We start from the raw sequence: 23,228 nt of genomic DNA, 5'->3' as shown, positions 1-23,228 counted from the left end.
AGTAATCTGTATAATATGACCAGTATAATCTAATGGTTAAGAGTATGGAGTCTGGTGCCAGTGCCAGATACAGTGAACCTCAACACCACCATCAACGAGCTATGTGAAACTGAGTAAGTTAATTAAAAAACAAGGCATCGGATTCTTCAGCTGTAGAGTGGAGATAATACCAGCACACTCACTCTTCATAGGGTTATCATGAAGATGAAACTAGTTCATAGGAGCACTTACAACAATGCCTGGCATATAAAAAGCATGCAAAACATTAGTATCTGTTGTTATTACTATATACATTATTTTCCTTGGTAATTTTTTTAATACTTCTTTTGTGGCCCTGTACAGAGCAAACATTATTTAAATGATATGATCATACCTCTATTTCAAGGCCCACATGCTGTCCACCAACAAATCCTACTGGTGCTACCTTTAAAATGTATCCACAGGATAGCAAGTTAAAGACAATGGATTATCTCTGCTTTCCCATATCCAACGATTCTCTAAAGGTAGAATGTTAGATGTGAGGATTTTCAGGAATTAACTACTTCTAAGTTGGAAAAAGCCCTGACGCCCTTTGATACACAGCCATTTGTTCATGCTGTTTATACACCAGCTTGAGGGTAAAATTTAGATGTCAGACATTAACAAATGTTTCAATCTGTACACTGGTCTCGTCTGCAGAAACATGGCACTATCTCTAGGTACTACAATTCCTACCTCTACTTTGTAGGAAAGGTAATGAGAGGACACGCTAGATGAGCGGGAAAGACACTGTAAGAGAGAAAATGAAGACACAGAGACGTGTGTGTGTGTGTGTGTGTGTGTGCGTGTGTGTGTCTATGCACGTGCAGAATCAATGTAATTCAAGCATTTGCTGGAATAGTTTTCATTGACATAAAAAGGTTATAAATCCAAAATTATTTTTTGATACTAAATTTCTTACCTCAGTTTCTATTAGTGCATCCTGGGCTCTTTTCCCCCTTCTTCGCAATTTTTTCTTTGTTTTTTCTACATTCTTTTTCGCATGATTTTTCCTCTCAATTACATCACCTAGTATCTAGAAGACGTTTAGAAATTAAAATGTGCAGTTATAATCCAATTATCTTGGTTTAGGTCAAATAGTCCCCAAGTGACTATTTTAATAACAACAATATACATTTGGTGTAAAAGGAAAGGATCACCACACATGAATTACAAAAAACATACTATGATATCCATAATCCCAGTATTAGATTTGAAATACCTGAGAAAACCAAAATCTAATCAATTTTAGCTCAGTAATAAAAACTAACAAACTCAACATAAAAATTATAAGTTTTCATCACAATAATTAAAATATTTTAACCAAAATTAAAACTCTAAATGCAAACTGCCAGTAATCATTACACAAAATGTATGAAAACTTTTTCTTTCCGAGAGTTTATGCTAAATTGAGTTCTTATGATTTACACACTATTAAAAACAACAAAACAAAAATAATTACTGAACTACAAGAAGGTATAAAACAATGGCTATTATAAAATAAGAAAAAATAAAATTCATTAATCTTTTCTGGAATTCATTATCACATTCAAATAATTATAATGGAGGTTTTGATGCAATTAATAAATTCCTATCATTAATGTAAGGAGGAGCCATTATTAAAATCATTTATCTCACTAGGTGTTAGAACTGGCTATATATCCATTACATGAGCGCTAGTACAAGCATTTAGAAGCCCTAAGTAGTGTACTCAGAACTGGTTGTTTCCATGGTTTACGGCCTCGTACAAACTGCTTCATGCAGTTTCTTACGTCTCTGCTACAGATAAACTCTCTCTTGCCCATTTCAGAGAGATGCTTTGAAGATCAAAATAAGCTTTCATAATAGGAACACTTCGTAAATCACAAAAGTTTTTAAAATCAAGATATTTTGAAAATCATTAAAGAGTAAGAATATAAAGTTACATCATCATTTGCAAAGAAGAAAAATCCTGGTGCCAGAATGGCCCAGATGAATATATGTATGCCCTCCTTGCGGCTGAGGACAAGAATGTATGATGCCTACCACACCTTCTACTTCTCCAGAAGACTAATGATATGATGTCTACGTATTTTTCTACTACATTTTTCTTTGGGAAGGGCTAGTAATATCAGTTACTGCCATAAACCTGTTGTTTTGAAAATATTTTATCAACATTCGCTTTATTTCTCATCCTAGCTGTCTTAACTTCATCTACATGCACCAAAAGTTTACCATGAAAACATCAAGATACATTATATTTTATATTTGAGTAAACATAGCTTTAGCATTTTATTAACAAGCAGCGAAGATTTTGAATTAAATTTACTATACTGAGTGATCACACCAGATAAATCTCTTCTCACCCATTTGAAAACTGCTTTTCCTCAGTACACTCTAAGGTAGAGTATGGGGTTCCAGGTAATAGTAGTAACAGCCTTGCTATATAGCTCCACTATAGATTAGTTGTGTGGTCATGAAATAGTGACTTATTTTGTCCATGTTTTTATATCTTCCTACGTGAAATCATAATTTGCCAGATAATGATAATAATAGTAATAGTAATAATAATAATAATAATAATAACAGCAATAAATAACTTTCCAAAAAATAATGTAAAATTCCATACACGATTTATCCACCTAAATATTCCTGCAAATTAGTTTCTCCATTAGTTATACATGCTTACTTCAGATTGTTCTTTGTAGACAGCTCTGATTTTCATAGCATCTTCTTCTAGTTTAAGCAGAGGTATCTCCATTTCTGCCAGGGCCAGATTATATATTGCTTTCTTTCTCGTAAGTTCCTCCCTCTCAAGTGCCTGTTCTTCTTGAAGGGAAAACAGTCTTTTCTGCCAGCAAAGATTTTAAATAACTCATTGTTATTAATTACCTAAACATTTATTGAGACTCTATCTTGTGCCAGGCAGTAATATTTGAAAATTTTTAAAAAGCCATCCAAAAAAGCGATAAGTATGAACACAACATGTTTTAAAAGTGCACAGGTATTATTAGAAAAAATGAGAGAAAAAAATTAATGACAATAAAAATCAAATACTCTTAAGTAAATACTAGAAGATAATAGGGTGAGAGAACATGTTAATGACAAATATTGAAATGTAGGTAATCCCTGCATTCTAAAACCAATAAACAAGAAATTAATAACACACTATTAAGCAAAAATGGACTGGAAGATTATGGAATTACTGAGCATATCTATAGAGAGAAATCAATTAGGAAATACGGCATTTTCAAGCATACAGAATTAGAGAGACGCTACTCTTATGTTTGAAAATGTCAAACTTCCTAATAGAAAAAAAATTACAAAATTTGTGTTTGCTTCCAAGAGGAGCAGAAGTGCAGATAATCTCAAATAATTTTTTAAAATAACACTGTCTTGGACTGTTCTGCCACTTGATTTTATTCTTCTTTTGATAATAGTTTCAAGTATTTTTGTGTTCCCGCAGGGGAGGCGTTCTAGAAACATGCCAGGGTTCAAACACCCAACCTGGGTTCTAAAGGGTATGCAGGTGGTGAACAGAGATTAAAAAATAATACAATTGATTTTTTCTAGCTATAATGCTTTAGTTTCAAAAGTTTTATATAAAAAAATCATAGTATATTTTCCTTTCAGTCTTAAATAAAAGAATTCAATTGAAAGACATTAAAAGTAAAGAAAACATAACATCATCACAAAGCAAACTAAAGAGACACTTAGGAGTAAGATCTCACTGCCCTTTACTAGACTGGCAGAAATTCCCATTAAGCCACAAAATGAGATATGTGTATGGGAGGTCAGTTTCTTTATGCATGATCAAACACTGCTAGTCTACACAGAGGGCAAGTATCATCAGCTAAGGAGAGAAAACTGCTGGCTTGCAAACCAAGTAGTGAAAAGATGCCTCATTACAGGCAAATTTAAAATGCTAAGTAAAATGCAAATTAAAGGAAGAATAAAATATTAAAACCGATTTAGGATTACCTGAATTATCATTCCATTAGCCACTCGACCCCGAGTGATTTTTTTCAAGAAGTCTTCTCTACCCTAAATATTATCAAAATGTTTAAAAGGGTTTTATTTATACAATATCAGAAAACATTTTAAGACAACTGCTAATACAAAATAGGTTTTACTAATGTTACAACAAAGAGTAAAGTATTCATCACAAATTGAGTATTATAAAAAAAAAAATGATGCTATCTAAGGCAAAATTAGTAATGAGACAAAGACCAGGAAATAAAATATAGAATTTCAGTTCAATTCAGCTTGTACGTTATAACCCTGAACTAAAATCTCAAACTAGGGAAATCAAAAATGAAAAACTATACATAGTTTTCCATTCTTCTTTTTAAAAACTATCAGTTTGTTCTTAATATTACTTTCCAGAATGAACATAACCAATTTTGAAAGCAAGATAGAAGTTTAAAGTTTACAAAATAAGGTAAGATTCTCCCTTGGCTAGAACAATTTCTTTTTTAAAATCATTCCCTTGAAAGTTAATGGGCAAAAAATATGTGGAAAAGTATTTTTTTGTTACTTGGATAGAGAGTCTTAAACTCTTCATAGTTGTACCTTACAGTATCACACAAAACTGGATTTGGAAATAACTCAGAAAGTTCCTTCTATTTTAGAATTACACCGTGGAACCCCTTATTTGAGAGGAGTTGGCTTGCCTCTGGACTGTCCTCCATATTCAAAAGAGATGCATAGCTTTGTAAAGAGCAATGGAGGTTCAGAAATGTTTCTAAAATACCCCCTTTCACTAGTGAACTCCTCATCATATTACAGGGTCTACAGAGACAACATAAAGAAACAAGTTAATAAGTCTCTCCTTTAAATCTTCCTTTTCTTGGTACAGAAACCCATCAAAATTATTCTCTCCTAAAGTAAAAAAATAACTCCAAAGGAAGAAATAGGTGATAAAGAAAACAGTAACTTTAATATATCACTTCACCTAAGGATATACCTACATCTAAAATCAATTTATACAATGATATATTTTTATAATTTAAAATAGATTACTTCTCTCTTCTAACATGTTAACAGATACAGCGATTTTATCAATTTGTTAAACATTTAATTATAAATGAACCAAATTAAAAATACCTCTATAGATTGGAGAAAAAATATATTCCAGAATAGAGTTCTACATTTAACCTTTTTCTGAAACTAACTGAAAAAAATGTGTGTGTGTGTGTGTATGGAGGATATGAGTTGGGAAATAGTAAGGCATGAAGCTAAAGAGATAAACTATCAGATTATGTCGAATCTTCGAGGCGTAGTAAGAAAATTAGTGAAAGATGTTAAGCAAGGTGCTTATTTCAGAAAGGTCACTCTGGCTGCAATGGGGATTGATTAGTTTGCATTTCCTTAAAATTCATTTATTCATCCCTTGAAGTTTTTTCATTATTATTATTATTGTAAGAGATAAGTCTATTGTTTAAGTGAATTAAAGCCCTGAACTTAGATAAATTAACACTGCATAAACAGAACTTGAGGATGTAAGGCCAATAAAACTGTAGGCAGTAAATGAGACATTATAATAAAGTAGACTAGGAGTTTGAAGGTACAAGAGTAAAACAATTACATTTCTTTGAAAAGAAGGAGAGTCCCTTGAAATTCTGAAACCTGTATTTCTATACAAAACCAACTCAACTTATTACTGTTGGACAAATCTGCACTCTGTATGAAAAAACCATCTGGACCTTCACTCTTGCCCATCAGGAAACTTTTCCAAACTCTGTTTTCCACAATGGCCCCAAACCTCTGCGACTCAGAGAGCAAGGTCAAATGACTGGTCACCAGAAGGGAAAGTACCTAGTACTTACTGGCTGGGCTGCCAATTTCAAATTCCACTGGACACAAAGCCACAGGGAGTGTTTCCCACCAGATGCTCAAGGCCTTCCCTAGGCAATATCTCCTTCCTGAAAATATGATCGGTGCACCAGGGCACTAGCAGAATGCTGGGAGGCTGATCTATCCTAGGAGAACTACTGAGTCATTTTATGACTTTCAAAACACCCTAGAACATGCTGAAGACTGATATAAGGTGAGCTCTGACGGTCACAGGTCTTAGGCCATGCAATGCAAATCCTATTGTCACAGGCAACATTCCCTGTAAAGCTGACTCCAAGGTGGTGTCTGGTGTGCAGGATTATTAAGGAGTGTGCTTGGAATCAACTCCTGTTGGACTGGAGAGGGGACAGGAAGGGAAGAAAGGAAAAGGATGGGAGAGGAAGGAAGCAGAATCAGGCAGAAACCCAGGCTGAGCTGCAAAGTAACTCCAAGAACAACCTCACTCAATACCGTGCGGAGTCCCAGAGCAAGAATGGACCTTCAGCTTTGCTCCAAGTCAGGCCAAGGTGGCAAGGCTACCCCTGTATTTGTCAGTTGCTGGATGTGAGCTGCCCTAGGAAGGGGAATAACCTTAAGCAAAGTAACTTAACTGATTCCTGAAGTGGAATCTGGGCATTTATGTCTACTAAATGTCATGAGTCTCCTCAATAATAAAACTACCATTAGTGCCAGTAAGACTTGTGGCTAAAGAGTATGACTTGTCTACTAGGTAGAATTATCTTGTTGTAACTTTACAATGAAATAGGTATTATTGTCCCCTTTTGAAAGTGGGAAAATTGAAACAGATCATATGAATTGCCAAAACACAAAAAGCTAGCATATGTTCGGACCAGGATGCTAACCCATAAAATCAGAGAGCCCAGGGACTTTATCTTATTGATTTAGCATCTCAGTGACACCTTGATACACAGGACCCTTCAATGTGAGTGAAATATTTAGGGTAGAGCCTTTTGATGCTCATATGTCTCTGTTCTTGCAAAGCCTCCCTTTCTATGAGGCTTTCCAGGCAATCAGATTGTTGAATTCCTTAACTCCACTTCTATACCACAGGTGGAGGAATGGAACAGGGACTGTGTGTTAAAGAGGTGCCAATCTACTAGTGAAGCCAGAGTTGGTTCTGAAATGGAATCTGCTAGGAAAGGAAGATTTTAATTATGCAACATGAATTATGTAGCTGCTGAGTACAGCACCAGGATTAAATAGGTACAAATTACTGTAGACTTAACATAAGAACTAGAGTGCAGTCTTCTTATTAAAACACTGATCGCACCATCACTGAAAATGTTCAACGAGAGAGGCTGGAGAATGACAAAGAGCCCCAGCAGGTGTAAAGGATTTCCTGACTTAATCATATAGGTACCACTTATAAGAAACTGCAGTATCCCAGGCAGTTTTCCAGTGTTTTATATTTACAGGTAGCCCTCATCTTACAGGATGCCATGCTTACTGAAACATGCATATCGCAACCATGCTAAATGGGAACATGACTCAGATATGCACAAGTTTCAGCAAACTTGATGCCATGCAAAGAAATGGCTGCCTGAATGTGTGTGTACATGCACACACATTAAAGTTAATCACCATATCCATTTAGTGACAGGTATAGTGATCTGCATTCAAAGATGAGAAAACCAAGGTCACAGATGTCATGGAATTTGCCACATGACTAACATTCAACAAGTATCAGTACTTAGGGCCGTCTGACAGTACAGCTCAGGCACACTCTACAGCACTTTGAAGCTAGCTCCCTTCTCTACTGTCAGCTTCCATTATTTTGCCTGGCACTTAATATCCATTGAATGAACAATTTGTTGAACGAATGCATTAACAAATAACAAACACATTGCTTTTAGTCCCTAGGTTGGGGAATTAAACCATAAAATTTCTGGTTTTTTCAAATTCAAAAATAAGTCTTAAAGAATCTTTTTATATAATGAGAAAATTGAGATCCATTAAAATATCATAATGACACAGATTCTCATTCAAAACAGCATCCTGAGGATGGACAGTAAAACAAGGCCTACAAGATGCTTTCCCCAAGATGTGGGGAAACGGGTAAGGAGACAGGAAAGGCGGGGAGGTAAGTGACAATAAGAATGGGAAGAAGATGGCCTTTTTCAGGAGCGCGGCCTGCAGCCCAACCTGGCCCAGACTTTTCAGTTTTTGAAATTGCCCATTCATTTTAAAGGAAATGAAATCCAGAAACATCACCATTTCGCAACTGTTATAATAATGGATTCAACCAAGAATCACCATAATTTATAAGTTCCGTTAGGTGAAAGATTTTGGAAACAAACACAGTTGCATATTTTTACACAATCCCTCAGTTGAGTAGTTATTAATTACAGTAGGAAGATGGATAAATTTCGGCTGTAACTTTAACCAAATGATCAAACTTGCTATGAGTAGAAACGAGACAAACTTTCACCATGTGTTTAATAATATGTTTCATGGACACAATACTGTAACTTACGTAATACTCTTGTCACAAGCATTAAACCTGAATCTAATCATGGGTAAACAAAAAGATAAATCCTTACTGAGAGAAATTCTGCAAAGTAACTGGTTCAGACTCTTTTTAAAATGTTGATGTCATGAAAGACAAATTTAACAGAAAATGTAGGGGACACTGTAACGTTGAAGGAGGCTCCAAAGTTAGAACAGATACATGCAATGCATGGGGCTTGACTACATACAGTAACAGACTGAAGTAGAGAAACCTGCATGTGGACTGTATGTTTGTGCCAGTTACCGAATTATTGCCTCTTAGCTCTAAATCCACTCTTTTAACTCTAATTTGAGGTACTGGAGCTGGATCTTGGACATAAAAGGCATTCTTCAGCCAGCTGGAGTAAAGTGAGACTTATCAGTTGAGGGCATGGAGGGGCTTGCAAGGCAGCAGCAGGGGCTTCACATCCTTGTTTCCATTCCAATCGTTTTCTCTTTCCTCCTGCAGAACTGCTGTCAGCAGGTCTGTGAGGAACCAAGAGTGTTCACCCTCCAGCAAGTTTCTCTACCCAGAAACTCCATTCAAACTCCATTCAACCTCCGTCAAGCTTCTCTGCTTATGGACCAACCACTGAATTCAGCCACACTCTCTCCAATAAGGCCTTGCTCTGCGTGGTGGGAGGGCAGCTTCTCCCATGGCTGTCCCTTCTTTGGTACTTCCCCTCATCCCTGAGAGCTGTGGCTGCTCTCTACATCTGCTATTCCTACATGTTTTAGAGCAGGGATCTACAAGCTTTCTCTGTAAAGGGCTATTAGTAAATAAGTTAGACTTTGGGGCCTTAAGGTCTCTGTCACAACTTCTCAATTCTGGCTTTGGAGAAAATAAGAATTAAAAGATATCAAAAGATCGCTTTGAAGAGCTTGAAAAAAGCTCAGGGAAAGGTGTGGCAGCATCTCAGAGGTTGGGAGGAGCCCACACTAATACATGGTCATCTTCGACCTGCTGTCTGGCTTTAGCAACCAGAAACCAGAAGGTGGCAGCAGAGAGCTATTCTACCAGGGCAAAGGACTGCTGAAGAAAAAGTGTGCAACAGTCAATCCCATGTGTCTGGAACTCCACGCTTAAGGAGGAAAAGGGAGTGAATACTAAATATAAATAGATCTATGCTCAGAATCACGGAAGTAGCATCAGTTTGCGTTCCAGTGAAAGAAGGGCACTAAGAAAAAAGTTGGAGAACTCATTACATAAGGTCTGACATCAGGAAGGGAGAAACAGACTTTAAAATTAAGAATTAAAATAATAAAGCAAATTTTAGGATTTGTGCAAATACCTGTGGGCTGCACTGAATTAGTGGGGCAGGGCAGCTCTGGGTGTGCATTGCTAAGGCACTTTTTGGTGGTCAGGACTCTAATAAATTAAAGTCCAGGTGGCAGCTCAACCTGTTTCTATCTAAAAACAAACACAAAAGTGCCATTTTACCTTTCATTTTTATGAAGGTATATATGGGGGTTTTGGTAGAAATGTTTATAAATTACAAAAAAAACAAAATTAAAATAATCTGAATCCCCAACCCAGAGCTATACACTGTGACTTTTTGGTGAATTTCTTTTTAGGTCCAGGGATTAAAGTTATCTTTGGTAAAGTCAGTCTAGTAACATCTTTCCCAGCCACTAAAAAAATGGAAGTCCCATTATTTTTTCAACTCAAAATTAAATGAATTTGCAATTTATCCTTGCAGTCATATACTTAACCGTCTCGTTAGTATGAACAACCAAGCAGCAAAGGTCAATTTTGGCCACGACTTGTACTAACTAACTTTTGTTAAAAGCCAAGGATGGAATAACAACTTATAACTGAATATAGACTATTAGTAATATCCTCTAGATTTAACTTAGTAGGCATAAATCCTCAAGAATCAAAGTGAATAAATTACTAGAACGCCCCTTTTATAACCATTTTAAAAATACAATCAGTCTCACTTGGAATTGTGATAGAAGCTATACAGTGCCCAAATCAAATCTTGCCTTCTTGAAGCTGTTTTATTCTGTTAACTGAAACAGTCTTCCTCTAAGTAAGCCTGGAGTGGTAGAAACTATGTCCTCCACGAAAGCTTTTTAGAGGATTCTGACTTTTACTTTACTCAGATGAAAGACATATGAACTTTGTCGCAGAGATAAGCAAATAGTGTTTGAAGGGAGGGCCAAAATTTTTCTCTAAAACAGAGTTAGGGGTTGGTTAAACTATTCGAAAAACAACTCAAGCAAAGTTACAAACTGTTAAACTATAAAATTATAGACCATATTACTGTGGCCTAGAACATTCTAAGGACATAAAACATTGCCTTTTTCTAGCATTAAAAATGACCCTTAAACATCAAGACAAATTAAAAAAAAAAAAACATACAATATCTGCAGTCAGACCACAATGGAATTAAACTAGAAATCCATAACAGAAAGATAACTGGGAGATTCTACAATACGTAGAGACTAAGTGTATCTCAAAATAATACATGGTCAAGAAATAAATCTCAAGAGAAATTTAAAACGATTTTGAACTAAATGAAAATGAAGACATAAGGTGGGTGATTACAATGTGTACATGTAGGTTCATCAGTTTTACCAAATGCACCACTCCGGTGGGGATGTTGGTAACGGGTAAGGCTATGCATGTGGGAAAGCAGGAAGATATGGGAAATCTCTGTCCATCCCCTCAATTTTCTGTTACCTTAATATTGCCCTAAAAAACAAAGTCTTGAAAATTATCCCTAATATGGTTATTTTGAATCTTTGAGTCTGACTGAATCTTTTGGTCAGAGTAAATGTGTAGTGAGTGTCTGACTGACTAGTTTATTCCAAGTCCAGAATCAGAATACCTTATCTCCAAAGCTACCTAAAAGCTATGCTACTTTGGGCAAACCACTTCCCCCAGAATGAGTGTATTAATGACAACCACACAGTATTACTAACGTATATAAGGGGTCCAGCGTATAACAGGCCTGCAGAAAACTCTGTCTTCCTTTCTACTACCTTGCTTCTTTTCTATTGTTTCCACTTATCTCTATACCATTATTTTAACTTAGAATCAGAGTGTCTTGGTATTTTACTTTTCCACCAAAATTCCAATATATCCAAGCCAAAAAAAATCCTGCAGCTTGTACAGAAGTCTTCTACTGAAGTGTTGGGAAATACTTAACATCTGATGAAAGCTTTCAGATTTTTTTGTTACTATATCACATTCTTCATACAACATTGGTTGGTTTCTGTTCACACCATAATTGAATACATACTACCCTTTTATTGATTTATTGCCCATCACTATTGACTAATTTTATCCTGGGACTTGGCTAATCATGTCTTTTCTGAATAGATCAGTATTTGAGATTGAACGTATGGAAAAATTGGGACAAATCATCTGTAATAGCTACAAAATGCCAGAAACTGCTAGATATCTTGATTGTTCAGGACTGCTTCTAGTTTAAGCCTGCCTGTAACTTACTGGGCATTTTACACATGGATTGGGAAAAAAACATAATTCAGAAATTCTAAGTCTATAAAAGATCATTTTTCAGATCTAGCTCAGAGGTGATATTGCTGTAATTAATTTCTGGAAGACACACATTAAGCACTAATTTCGGGCCAGGATCAACAAACACACAAAATTTTCTTCAAGAAGAACATGATGCCCTTGACTCAGAAAATTATATAAATTTTCATTAATTAGTCAATGAAAGCCAGTGGGGTCATTACAAAAGCAGAAACTACAAATATGAATTACTACAAACCTGAATTATCTAAGGATCATGTAGAAATCAATTTTTAATTCATTGCCACTCTACATCATAGAAATTTAATGTTCTAAATGTTCAGCTCAAAGATTAACAAACATGATTAGCAATGGAGAGTATTCCCTAAATGAAGTAATTTCCTTCTGTTGCTTCCTCCTAGTTATCTCTCAGCTACCATAGAGAAGGTAAAGGACCTAATGAACAATTTCTTCATTTCTGCTTGATATAGTCAGGGGGACACTTCACTTTGAGCTGGCAAAGCAAATACAGTGGAGTCACATCAAATCTGCACTTCACCTACAAACTGCATGTTAGGGTACCAGGAAAATTTTGGAAAAAAAAAATTCAGTGCAACATCCTTCCTAATAAGTGAGTGCCTCGGATTAGTGAAGCAATATGTCTGAAAATTAAAGCAGGTTGTTACAGCTTATGGGGAAAATCATATGAATGATACCAAGGGTTTCCTGTCCATTGAAAAAAATTAAAACATTGTAAGCAGCTAAATCAGTGGATGATGTATTCATTGTTATCACAATGAAAAAAACAAAATGATGGCCACGGAGAAACACAAGTAAATGAAAAATTAAATAAAATTTTAACTATAGTATTATTATATATGCTAAACCATATATATAATCACATGCCTTATATCTCTAAAACAATTTAGAGGTTAATTTTTACTACACATAATTTTTATCATACAAATTTTGGCACATGTAAGACATGAAAATCCCATTGAACAACCCATGGGAGGGGACACAAGCATAATACACCAAATCGACTGGACAGCTGGGCTGCCTCAGTACACGAACATTTACTGGCATACAATCCACATGTCCTAAATTTAAACAGCACAAGAGAAAATCTTTGCTGAAGATAGTACTATTACAGGGCTTGAACACAGAACATAGATTCTATATTTTACAGATACTTATATGATCATAAGTCTTTGATTAAAAAAAATAGATAAACAAGATCGTACTGTGTAGCACAGGGAAATATATACAGGATCTTGTGGTGGCTCACAGCGAAAGAGAATGTGACAATGAATGTGTGTATGTTCATGCATAACTGAAAAATTGTGCTCTACACTGGAATCTGACACATTATAAAATGACTATAACTCAATAAAAAAAAATGTTTTAAAAAAAATGCCAGTGATGGACGAAATGTGTATGTGATGTGTGCTGGAGAGAGGTAGCCTGTTAAAGTGGCCCCCCAAGTGCGATAAAATGAATTTGATTTTGCTGGTCTCTGTGCCAAATGGGTGGCTGTTCATTGCATCTCTCACTTAGTAATGGATTTGAGGCCTATGAGGAGCTGATTCTGCAGCACTGCGGTCTATTAATTGTCTGGTGCCCTGGAATCTAATAACATGCACATCTAATGTAGATGTTCCTTTATCTTACATTGGTAAGGGTGCAAGTGCACTTCCCAGCATCCCTTCTTCCTATCAGAGACAGGAACTATCCTACGTTAGACATGTGGGATGAGACTGAACCAACCATCACTCTTCCGGTGATCCAGGTAGTTTAAGGCTAGCGATGGCAAGAAGTAGACACAAGTGTTGATTAGCTACACTGAGCCTGATTTCTCTTCTGTTCAGGGTGGACCTCTGAAGAAAAGTGACTTTCTTCTGATTTATCAGAAAGAATTATTTTTTTGAAAAGACTAATAACGGCTTAAATTAAAATCTATCAATATTAAATCAATAAAATTCAGGCTCATTACTGTTTTTCATATCTAAGAAGAACACAAACCTTGAATTTTCTTCTCACTTCTGTTATTTTCTGTTCTACTTCTTCTGTTTTAAATCTAGTTAGGTGGAAAATAGCACCAATGTTATATGTGTCCTTGTATAGTTGTTTAAGAAAATCTTCATTTTTTGACCTCATTTTCAACAAAGATTGGATTTCAGTCTCAAATTCTGATTTTTTCCTTATACTGTAAAAAATAAAGCAAAAGGATTGACATGATTATTCTAAAAGAGAATACATTTAGGCAAATATATTTAATAACAGTAAACAGGAATAAGGTCATAGTTTATGTTAACAAAAATACAAAATTACCAGATACTTAATCAAAACTTAAACAGAGAAAATATGTCCCCAAAGATTATTTATATTTCTGCTTCTCCTGATGGCCACCTCTAATTGTCAGGCTGTGCTCAATCTCAAGAGAATAAGCATATTAATAAGAAAGGCCTGGGGGGCACAAACAGTCAGATTTCAGACCATTCATTTCCTTCTGTATCAACCCATCCTTTCTAATCCTATATAAAATTACTACTAAGAATAATCAAATACAAGAAAAATTCAGTCCATAAAGGGAAACAAAACTCAACAAAAGAAAACTAATATCCTAAATAAAACTTTCAGAGGGGAGTGTATAGCTCACTGGTAGAGAGCATGCCTAATATGCATGAGATCCTGGGTTCAATCCCCAATATCTCCATTAAAAAAATAAATCAATAAATCTAAATACCTCCCTGCTAACACAACTTTTTAAAATAACAAATAAATAATTAAAATAATTTTTAAAAATAAATAAAACAAAACTTTCAAAAAGAAAACCAATAGCTAAGGGAAAAGAGTTAATAGAGGAAAAAAGTGAGACATTAATATCACTGTAAGATTCTCAAGAGAAATACTAGGCTCCATGGCAAATCATTCATTTCCTGTACAGACTAGGTACCACATTTGTTCCAAGTACATATCATTGACACATACAATATAAAAAGAAAATACAGAAAAGATATAACTACACTCACAAATGAGGTAATCATATCTGTAGAATAGAAACGGAATTGGGAAGCAAAGCAGGAGTTCATAAGCAAGAAATTGGATTAAGGTATTCCACCAGATAGGTTACGAGGGCAAGGTTCAATGCATCATAGCAGGGGTTTGTGTGAGCTGTACTTGTTTGTGGAAGAGCAAACTCACTGACGGGGGTTATAAGTTTATGGAAAGTTAGGGCACTGGGAAGAAAAGACCCAAGACCAAGAACTCAACCAATGGATAAAGAAGAAATCAGAAGGAAAATCAAAAAATATTTTAAAACAAATGAAAATGAAAACAAAACATACCAACATTTATGGGATATAGGAAAAACAGTTTTAAGAGGGAAGTTTATACTGATAAATTCCTACATTAATAAAAAAGAGAGATCTCAAATAAGCCACCTAACTTTAAACCTCAAGAGCTAGCAAAGTAAGAACAAACTAGGCCCAAAGTTAGGAGAAGGAAAGAAATAACATTAATCAGAGCAGAACCAAGTGAAATAAACCAAAAACAACAAAAAAGATCACCAAAAGAAAGAGGTGTTTTTCTTTAAAATATATAAACTTGATAAACCTTTAGCTACACTAGCTAAGAAAAAAAGAATGAAGTCTCAAATAAATAAAATCAGAAATGAAAGGGATCATATTGCAACTAATACCACAGAGACAGGATCAAAAGATTATGAAAAATTATATGCCAAAAATTGGATAACCTAAGAATGAATACATTCCTAGACACACATAATCTACTGAATCATGAAGAAACAGAAAATCTGAACAGAACAATAATAAGTAAGAAAATTGTATCTGTAATCAAAAACTCCCAGTGGAAAAAAGCTCGTGACCTGATGGTTTACTAGTGAATTCTACCAAACATTTAAAGAATTAACACCAATCTTTCTCAAACTCATCCAAAAAATTGAAGAGGAGGGAACATTTCCAAACTCATTTAATGAGGACAGCATTACCTTGACCCTGAATCCAAAGACATCACAAGAAAATTATAGGCCAGTATCTCTGATGAATATAGATGCAAAAATCTTCAAAAAAAAAAAATCCTAGCAATCAGAATTCAATAGCACATTAAAAGGATCATACACCATGATCAAGTGGGATTTACCCCTAAGATGTTATGATGGTTCAAATATGTAAATCAATAAATGTAATATAACATTTTAATAGAATTAAGGATAAAAATCATATGATCATCTCAACAGATGGAGAAAAAGCATTTTCAAAATTCCACATCCGTTTATGATAAAAACTCTCCATGAGGTGGGTATAGATGGAATGTACCTCAACATAATAAGGGCCATATACGATGATCCCACAGCTAACATCATACTCAATGGTGAGAAGCTGCAGGCTTTTTCTTCTAAGATCAGCAAGAAGACAAGAGTGCCCATTCTTACCACTTTTATTCAACATAGTACTGGAAACTTAAGCCAGAACAATTAGAGAAGAAAAAGAAGTGAAGAGCATGCAATTCAAAAAGGAATAATTAAAAATTTCTGTTGGCAGATGACATGGCCTTATATAGAAAATCTTAAAAAAACTCCACCAAAACCTTATAATTAAATGAAATCAGTAAACTTTCAGGGTACAAAATCAATATATAAAAATCTGTTGCATGTCTATAAACTAACAATGAACTACCTGAAAAAAAGAAATAAAGAAGACAATCTAATTTACAACAGCAACAAAAATAATAAAGTACTCAGGAATAAATTTAACCAAGGAGGTGAAAATTCTGTATATACAGAATATACATTGATGAAAGAAATTAGGGAGACAAATAAATGGAAAGATATCCTGTGTTCACAGATTAGAATAATTAATAAGGTTAAAATGTCCATACTACACAAAGTGATTGAGAGATTTAATGCAGTCTCTGTCAAAATTCCAATCACATTTTTCACAAGTATAGGAAGAAATATCCTAATTGGTATGGAACCACAAAAGGTCTCATATAGCCAAAGTAATATTGACAAATAAGGATACAATTCGAGGTATAATATTCCATATTTCAAACTATATTACAAAGATTAGTAATCAAAACAGTATGGTACTGGAATAAAAACAGAAACATAGCTCAATGGTACATAATCTAGAACCCAGAAGTACATCTAAGTATTATATGGTCAATTAATCTTTGACAAGGATGCCAACAACACACAATGGCAAAAGGATCATCTCTTCAATAAATGCATATCCAGAGAAAACTGAAGAGTTACATGCAAAAGAATAAAATTGTATTTATATTTTGCACCACTCACAAAAATTACCTTGAAATGGATTGAAGACTTAAATGAAAAACTAAAGTTGCATAACTCCTAGAAGCAAACGTAGAGGAAAATCTCCTCAACACTGGTGTTGGCTATTATTTTTTTCATATGACACTAAAAGCACAGGAAACAAATGCAAAAATCAACAAGTAGAACTATATCAAAATAACAAGTTTCTGCATAGTAAAAGAAATAATTAACAAATTGAAAAGGCAACCTATAGGATGGAAAAAAAATATCTGCAAACCATTTATGTGATAAGGGGTTAAAATCCAACATGTATAACTCAATAGGTAAAGACAAATAACCCAATTAAAAATGGGGAAAGGGCCTGAATAGACTTTTTTTTCCAAAAAAGACATTAAAATGGTTAACAAGTACATGAAAAGGTGTTCAACGTTAGTAATCACCAAGGAAATGCACATCAAAAATACAATGAGGTATCACTTCTCACCAGTGAGGATGGCTTTTATTAACAAGACAAGAGATAGCAAATGCTCATAAGGATGTGGAGAAAAGGGAACACTTGTATATTGTTCGTGGGAATGTAAACTGGTACAGCCATTATGAAACACAGCTTAGAAGTTCCTCAAAAAAATAGAACTACCATATAATTTAGCAATCCCACTTCTGGGTATATATTTAAAAAAAAATTAGTTTCTTGAAGAGATGTCTGCGCTCCCATGTTCACTGCAGCATTATTCACAATAGCAAGATACAGAAACCACTTTAGTGTCTGGTCAATGGATGAACAGATAAAGAAGTTATGAGAGATATATATGTATCTACATATATAGATATATATAGTGAAATATTCAAGCATGAGAAAGAAGGAAATACTGCTTTTTGCAACAAGATGGATGAATCTAGAGGGCATTGTGCCAAGTGAAATAAGCAGACAAAGAAAGACAAATGCTGCATGATTTCGAAAAAAAAAAGAAAGAAAGAATTTATAGAAACAGAATGGTGTAGAGTAGAATGGTGCTTACCAAGGGCTGAGACGTGGTGGAAATGGGGGAGACAGTGGTCAAAGGTACAATTCTTGAGTTATAAGAAGAATAAGCTCTGAGGATTTAATGTACAGCATGATGATTATAGTAATACTGTATTGCTTGGTTGAAATGTGCCAAGAGTGTAGACCTTAAGCACAGTCACCACAAAATAAAAAAAAAAAGTAACTATGTGAGGTTACTGATGTGTGGTAATTATTTCACAAAGTATACATATGTCAAATCATCATATTTCACACTTTTAATATATTACAATTTTGTCAATCATACCTCAGTAAAGCTGAAATTATTTTAAATAGTAGATAAGAGGTATATAACAAAATTATACCTGAAGAATTTACAGTACTGAAAACCAACATGGGTCATTAAATTGAAAAGTCTCACTTAGTGTTAAACTAGATTTATTACATACACAGAAACATACACACCCCCCTCGATATGGAAATGTGAAATTTCAGAACTCTGAAATAGGAAGAGAGAATTCTAAGATTACCTACAAAGGGAGAAAAAACAGATTACCTACAAAGATGTCTTATCAAGCAAAACTAAACGAAAGATGAGTAAGTTTAGAGATCAAATGTACAACACAACTACTGTAATTTATAATAAATAATATTGTATTAAATACTAGAAATTTGTTAAGACAGTTTATTTCAGGTGGTCTCATCACACTTAAAAGGTAACTGTGTGAATGATGTTAATTAGCCTGATTGAGGAAATCATTTCACTATGTATATCAAGTCATCATGGTGTACACCTTAAGTATGCATAATATTTTAAAAACTAAACGAAAGAAACCTTCAAATTAATGAGAAAAAATGACTTTGGACCTAGAATATGATAGTTTGAGAAAATCCTACTTGACTAGGTTGAATAGAAAATGAAGGATGAGTTCATGCAAACAGGAGTGTTTATTTAAATAGGATTTGCTATAAAAAACAGAACGGCAGAGCTGGGATGCAGGGCTCTGTTTTATCTTGTGTTTGCTTCTTTTCCAAGATGAGCAATATTATGCAATTTCATATGTTATTAAAATAGAGATAAATAGCAATGATTCATGGGAAAGAGGAGATCACTGTAGGTGCAAAGCCCCTGGGTGTATAAGAGAACAACATCCACTTGGCAAGAGCATGGGTAATGAGAACTCCTACACAGAAGTACCTGCCACTATTATACAGCAACACAAAGAAGACAACACGTGAAGACAGCTGCAAACAGGCTGGTGAGAGAAAGAGGTCATTCTCATTTGATTGCATCTGTGTTCTCTATGAATTATATGAGAATATTATTAACTTAAAACGAGGATATGTGGGTATTAGGATTGAAGAGAGTAAGAAGCTATGAAACAATGGTCAGAAAACTGAATTGTCCAGAAATTTCTTGGCAGTGCTGAATGCCACCTGAGACATACAGCCATAGAATTTAGGTTCTATTCAGCAGCAAATGTATTCCAATGCTAGTGAGGCTTAAATATGAGGGCTTCTAACTGACCTCCAAGCCCTTATAAGGTCCTTTGAATGTCCATGACAGTGTTTTCACATGGTCATCTGTTTTTATAAAGGTTACAAAAATGAGATATTTTAACCACAATTTATTAAGAAGACTATTTTCTTTTTCTAATGTAATGTATCTTCTGCCAAGTGACATTAGAATGGCTATGGGAATTCTGTATGCATAATCTTACGTTCTTTTTTTCATAGAAACCTCACATCCGGTAACCCATACGGCCCATCAAACCAAGATCCACCCACGATGAGATTAACCAGCACACTGTGTTGTACTTTAGCCACAATCAGTTGTTTGGATCCTGGTTTAGCTCAATGACAGAGCTTTTCAAGTCATAAAATAAGGTTTTGAAAGTTATTTAAATGAATACTTATTTTGATCAAATATAAGTAGGTTCAGTAAGAAAGGAAAGAAGGACAAGAAGGTGGGATACACAAATGCAGTTAGGAAGATAGACAGGTCATCTTAAAGGGTCAAATAATTGTTGGAGTGACAGTCCTAGGAGAGTAAATAAGCTGGAAACAGAGGTGCTAGTTGTCAGGGAGTGGATTCTTAAATCTGAGATCAGCAGATGACTCTGTTATTGGAAATGACAAGCTGTAAGATAAAACTCTAAGAGAGGGTGGCTGGTGTGAGGTGGAAGACAAGATTGTCAGGAACACGGAGGTCTAAGAACTAAGAATACAAGTTCTTGCATGTATTGAATACAGAACAAATTTAGGTTTTGATCTCTTCTGAACAGGGAGAGAACAGAAACAGGAAGGGTGATTTATTTGTAGTATTTTAATTCTTTAAAAAAAATCTAAAGTAGGCTGACACATTGCTAAGAAGTTAATTTTGAATGGTGCATATCCCATTTTCTCTTTGAATATCTGAAAATTTTTAAAAATAAAGTAAAAGCAAAATAATTTAAGAAATTTTCCATTCAAAAGTCTGCTGTTAAATGCTGAAAAAAACATATTCTATATCTATTTTCCTGTGAAGTAACTCAAATTAATAGGCTGGTAAGATATAGTTAAACGAGTATGAAAAACACAGTACCCTGTGGATTCATTCTAAGTATTCTAAGCTATTTAACAACTTCAATAATATTCTAATTGCTATCTCTACAAATAAATCACCATCCTGTTAACTCTTGATAAACACATTTCATAGAATATACCACTGCCTTTATGGTATTCAATAGCTTTTTTGCTCATTTCCCTTGATTACCAACCCCATCTTTGGATCACTGCAGTTACAATGGCATTGTCTTGCTTGAGGTACAGTAGAGCATTAGAAGTAGATATTCAGAATATTTTACAGAGCTTGAATGTAAGAAAATGGCTATATAGAAATTCATACCACACAGTTAACTTCAGCAAACTAAATCCAAATTAATCAATTTCAAATCATCTTAAGCAAGTTCATTTTCCTTGACTTAGATTGCTGAAGCCTGCCTATCATGTGAATAAGCAATCGAGTGAAATTATTTGCTCAAGTCAAATGTCCCAAATGTATGTAAAGGGTCCATTGCAAATGAATACTGGCTTATTTGAAATTACTAAATTATACACTGCTACTACAAGGTAAGCAATCATATATCATTATCATCACCAAAAGGTCTTGCAAATATTTGTATGCACAGAGTACTGAACAAAGTCTACTAAATACAGCATCTAATGTTTAATCTAATGTTGCCATTTAAAAAATACACTATATATGCACAATAGATCATATACTGAATTAACTATGTAATTTATTCAAATAGTATAACATTTGGGAATGGCATCAGATGGTGAGATGGTATTCCAGTGGATATAACAGTCCAAACTGGGGGAAATTTCATACAGGTATTCACTAGATATTATCAGTGTCAGTGATTTAAGAATTATTTTACTATTATTGTTGGACTTAAGGAAATAAAAAGAAGCTGGGACTAAGGGGAAGGTGATTCCGGTAAATGGTCAAATAAAAAAGAAAAAAATAAAGGAGAATCTAAGAATAACAGAGCTCTTTTGAGAAAAGCAATGGCTATAGCTAAATACAGAGATGGAGAATTGAATAACGCAGTGAGTTTTTGACAGTTTTTGAAGTAGTTAGTAAGTGTGTCCACAGTCCGCTGTAACATGTCAGAAATAGGAACCACGACTTGCCTGTGGAGGAGGGAAGGCAATGTTATGAAGCAGAACATAAATTTTGGAGTCAGACAGACTTACACTCAAATCCTGATTACTCCTATGTAATTGGAGGTTTGGTTTCACACATAATTTCTTCATCTAAAATTTGCTTACTAATATCTACCATCAAGGTGTTATAAAGATTAAATTTAAATAAATTGAGAATAATACACACACTTTACTTGCACACATTAAATAGCTCATACAAATGATGTAACAGTTTTTTTAAAAAAGTATATAACAGCATGGAACTTCATTACAGTGCTAGGTGATTTAATGAGATGAAAGACAATGAGAGAAAAAAATATAAATATAAAAAGATAAATAACCATTAATATAGCTTTGGAGCAGAAAGACATACCAAAGAGAGACGTGATACCAGAACATATGGCAGAGAGACTAGGAGCACAAAGATACTGAAGCAAAAAAAAAGGACAACAAATGTTTACATTCAGTTCTCATTTGCTCATTATGTTATTTACTTAGCATCTATTGGAAAAAACACAAGACACACAACAGACAGGCAAATATAATGCCTGCAAGTAAGGAGATAAGCTGAGAGGAAGGGGGTGAGAAGGAATAAATTGGGAGTTCGAGATTTGCAGATACTAACTACTATATATAAAATAGATAAACCACGTTTATACTGTAGAGCACAGGGAACTATATTCAGAATCTTGTAGTAACATATAATGAAAAAGAATATGAAAAGGAATATATATGTATCTGTATGACTGAAACTTTATGCTGTATACCAGAAATCGACACAACACTGTAAATTGTCTATACTTTTTTAATTTAAAAAGTGGAAAAAAAGGAGAGACAATTGGGAACTGGTTCATTTCACCGAAAACTGAAACAGACAGAAAGAAAAGCACCTACTAGAGAAACATCTAAAAGATTTAATAGAAGTTGGTAAGATGTTGGCTGTAAGAGGGTAGAGAGGAATATAGGATAACGCCTGAAACAGGCTACTTGATGGATAATAGCGTCAAGATGTGATGCTGGGGGAGAGGGCACATATTCAAAATGATACTATCAGGAGAAATAAAGGATGCGGCTAGAGATCAAAAAGTAAAAATATGATACATGTTCAAATAATGAGAGTAGGTAAAATTCCTGGGTTAGGGAGTAGATCAAGGATGCAAGACAGAGATAAATGAGCCACTCTAGGATTCAAGAATAGCTTCAGAAAGTTAAAGGAAGAACCAAGAGACTGGCATTTTGAACCTCAATAAGAAATAGCATCAGAGAACGCACAGACACAAAGGCTTGGGTCACATAAAGAAAAAAAAGCCATGTGATAGACTAAAACTTATCCAGTGGATTTAGGAAGGGAGGTTCTCTTTTTAAACTTAAGTAAGATAAATTTTGGTAGCATGGGAGTTTTTGAAGTCACATGG

At 34.5% G+C, this 23,228-nt stretch overlaps 1 protein-coding gene across 1 annotated transcript in view; it reads right to left on the bottom strand.

Annotated features, from left to right (window-relative positions):
* CCDC178 (coiled-coil domain containing 178) overlaps nt 1-23,228 on the bottom strand; it is a 260,878-nt gene that overhangs the window by 182,113 nt on the left and 55,537 nt on the right. Inside the window, 4 exon segments of the mRNA XM_031438906.2 lie at nt 941-1,054; nt 2,687-2,848; nt 3,979-4,041; nt 13,847-14,030. Coding sequence (XP_031294766.2) covers nt 941-1,054; nt 2,687-2,848; nt 3,979-4,041; nt 13,847-14,030 — 523 coding nt within the window.

This window comes from Camelus dromedarius, chromosome 32 (genome assembly GCF_036321535.1).
Source record: "Camelus dromedarius isolate mCamDro1 chromosome 32, mCamDro1.pat, whole genome shotgun sequence".
Taxonomy (NCBI): domain Eukaryota; kingdom Metazoa; phylum Chordata; class Mammalia; order Artiodactyla; family Camelidae; genus Camelus; species Camelus dromedarius.
The sequence above is the reverse complement of the archived record's forward strand: the minus strand, read 5'-3'. Positions and strand labels throughout refer to the sequence as shown.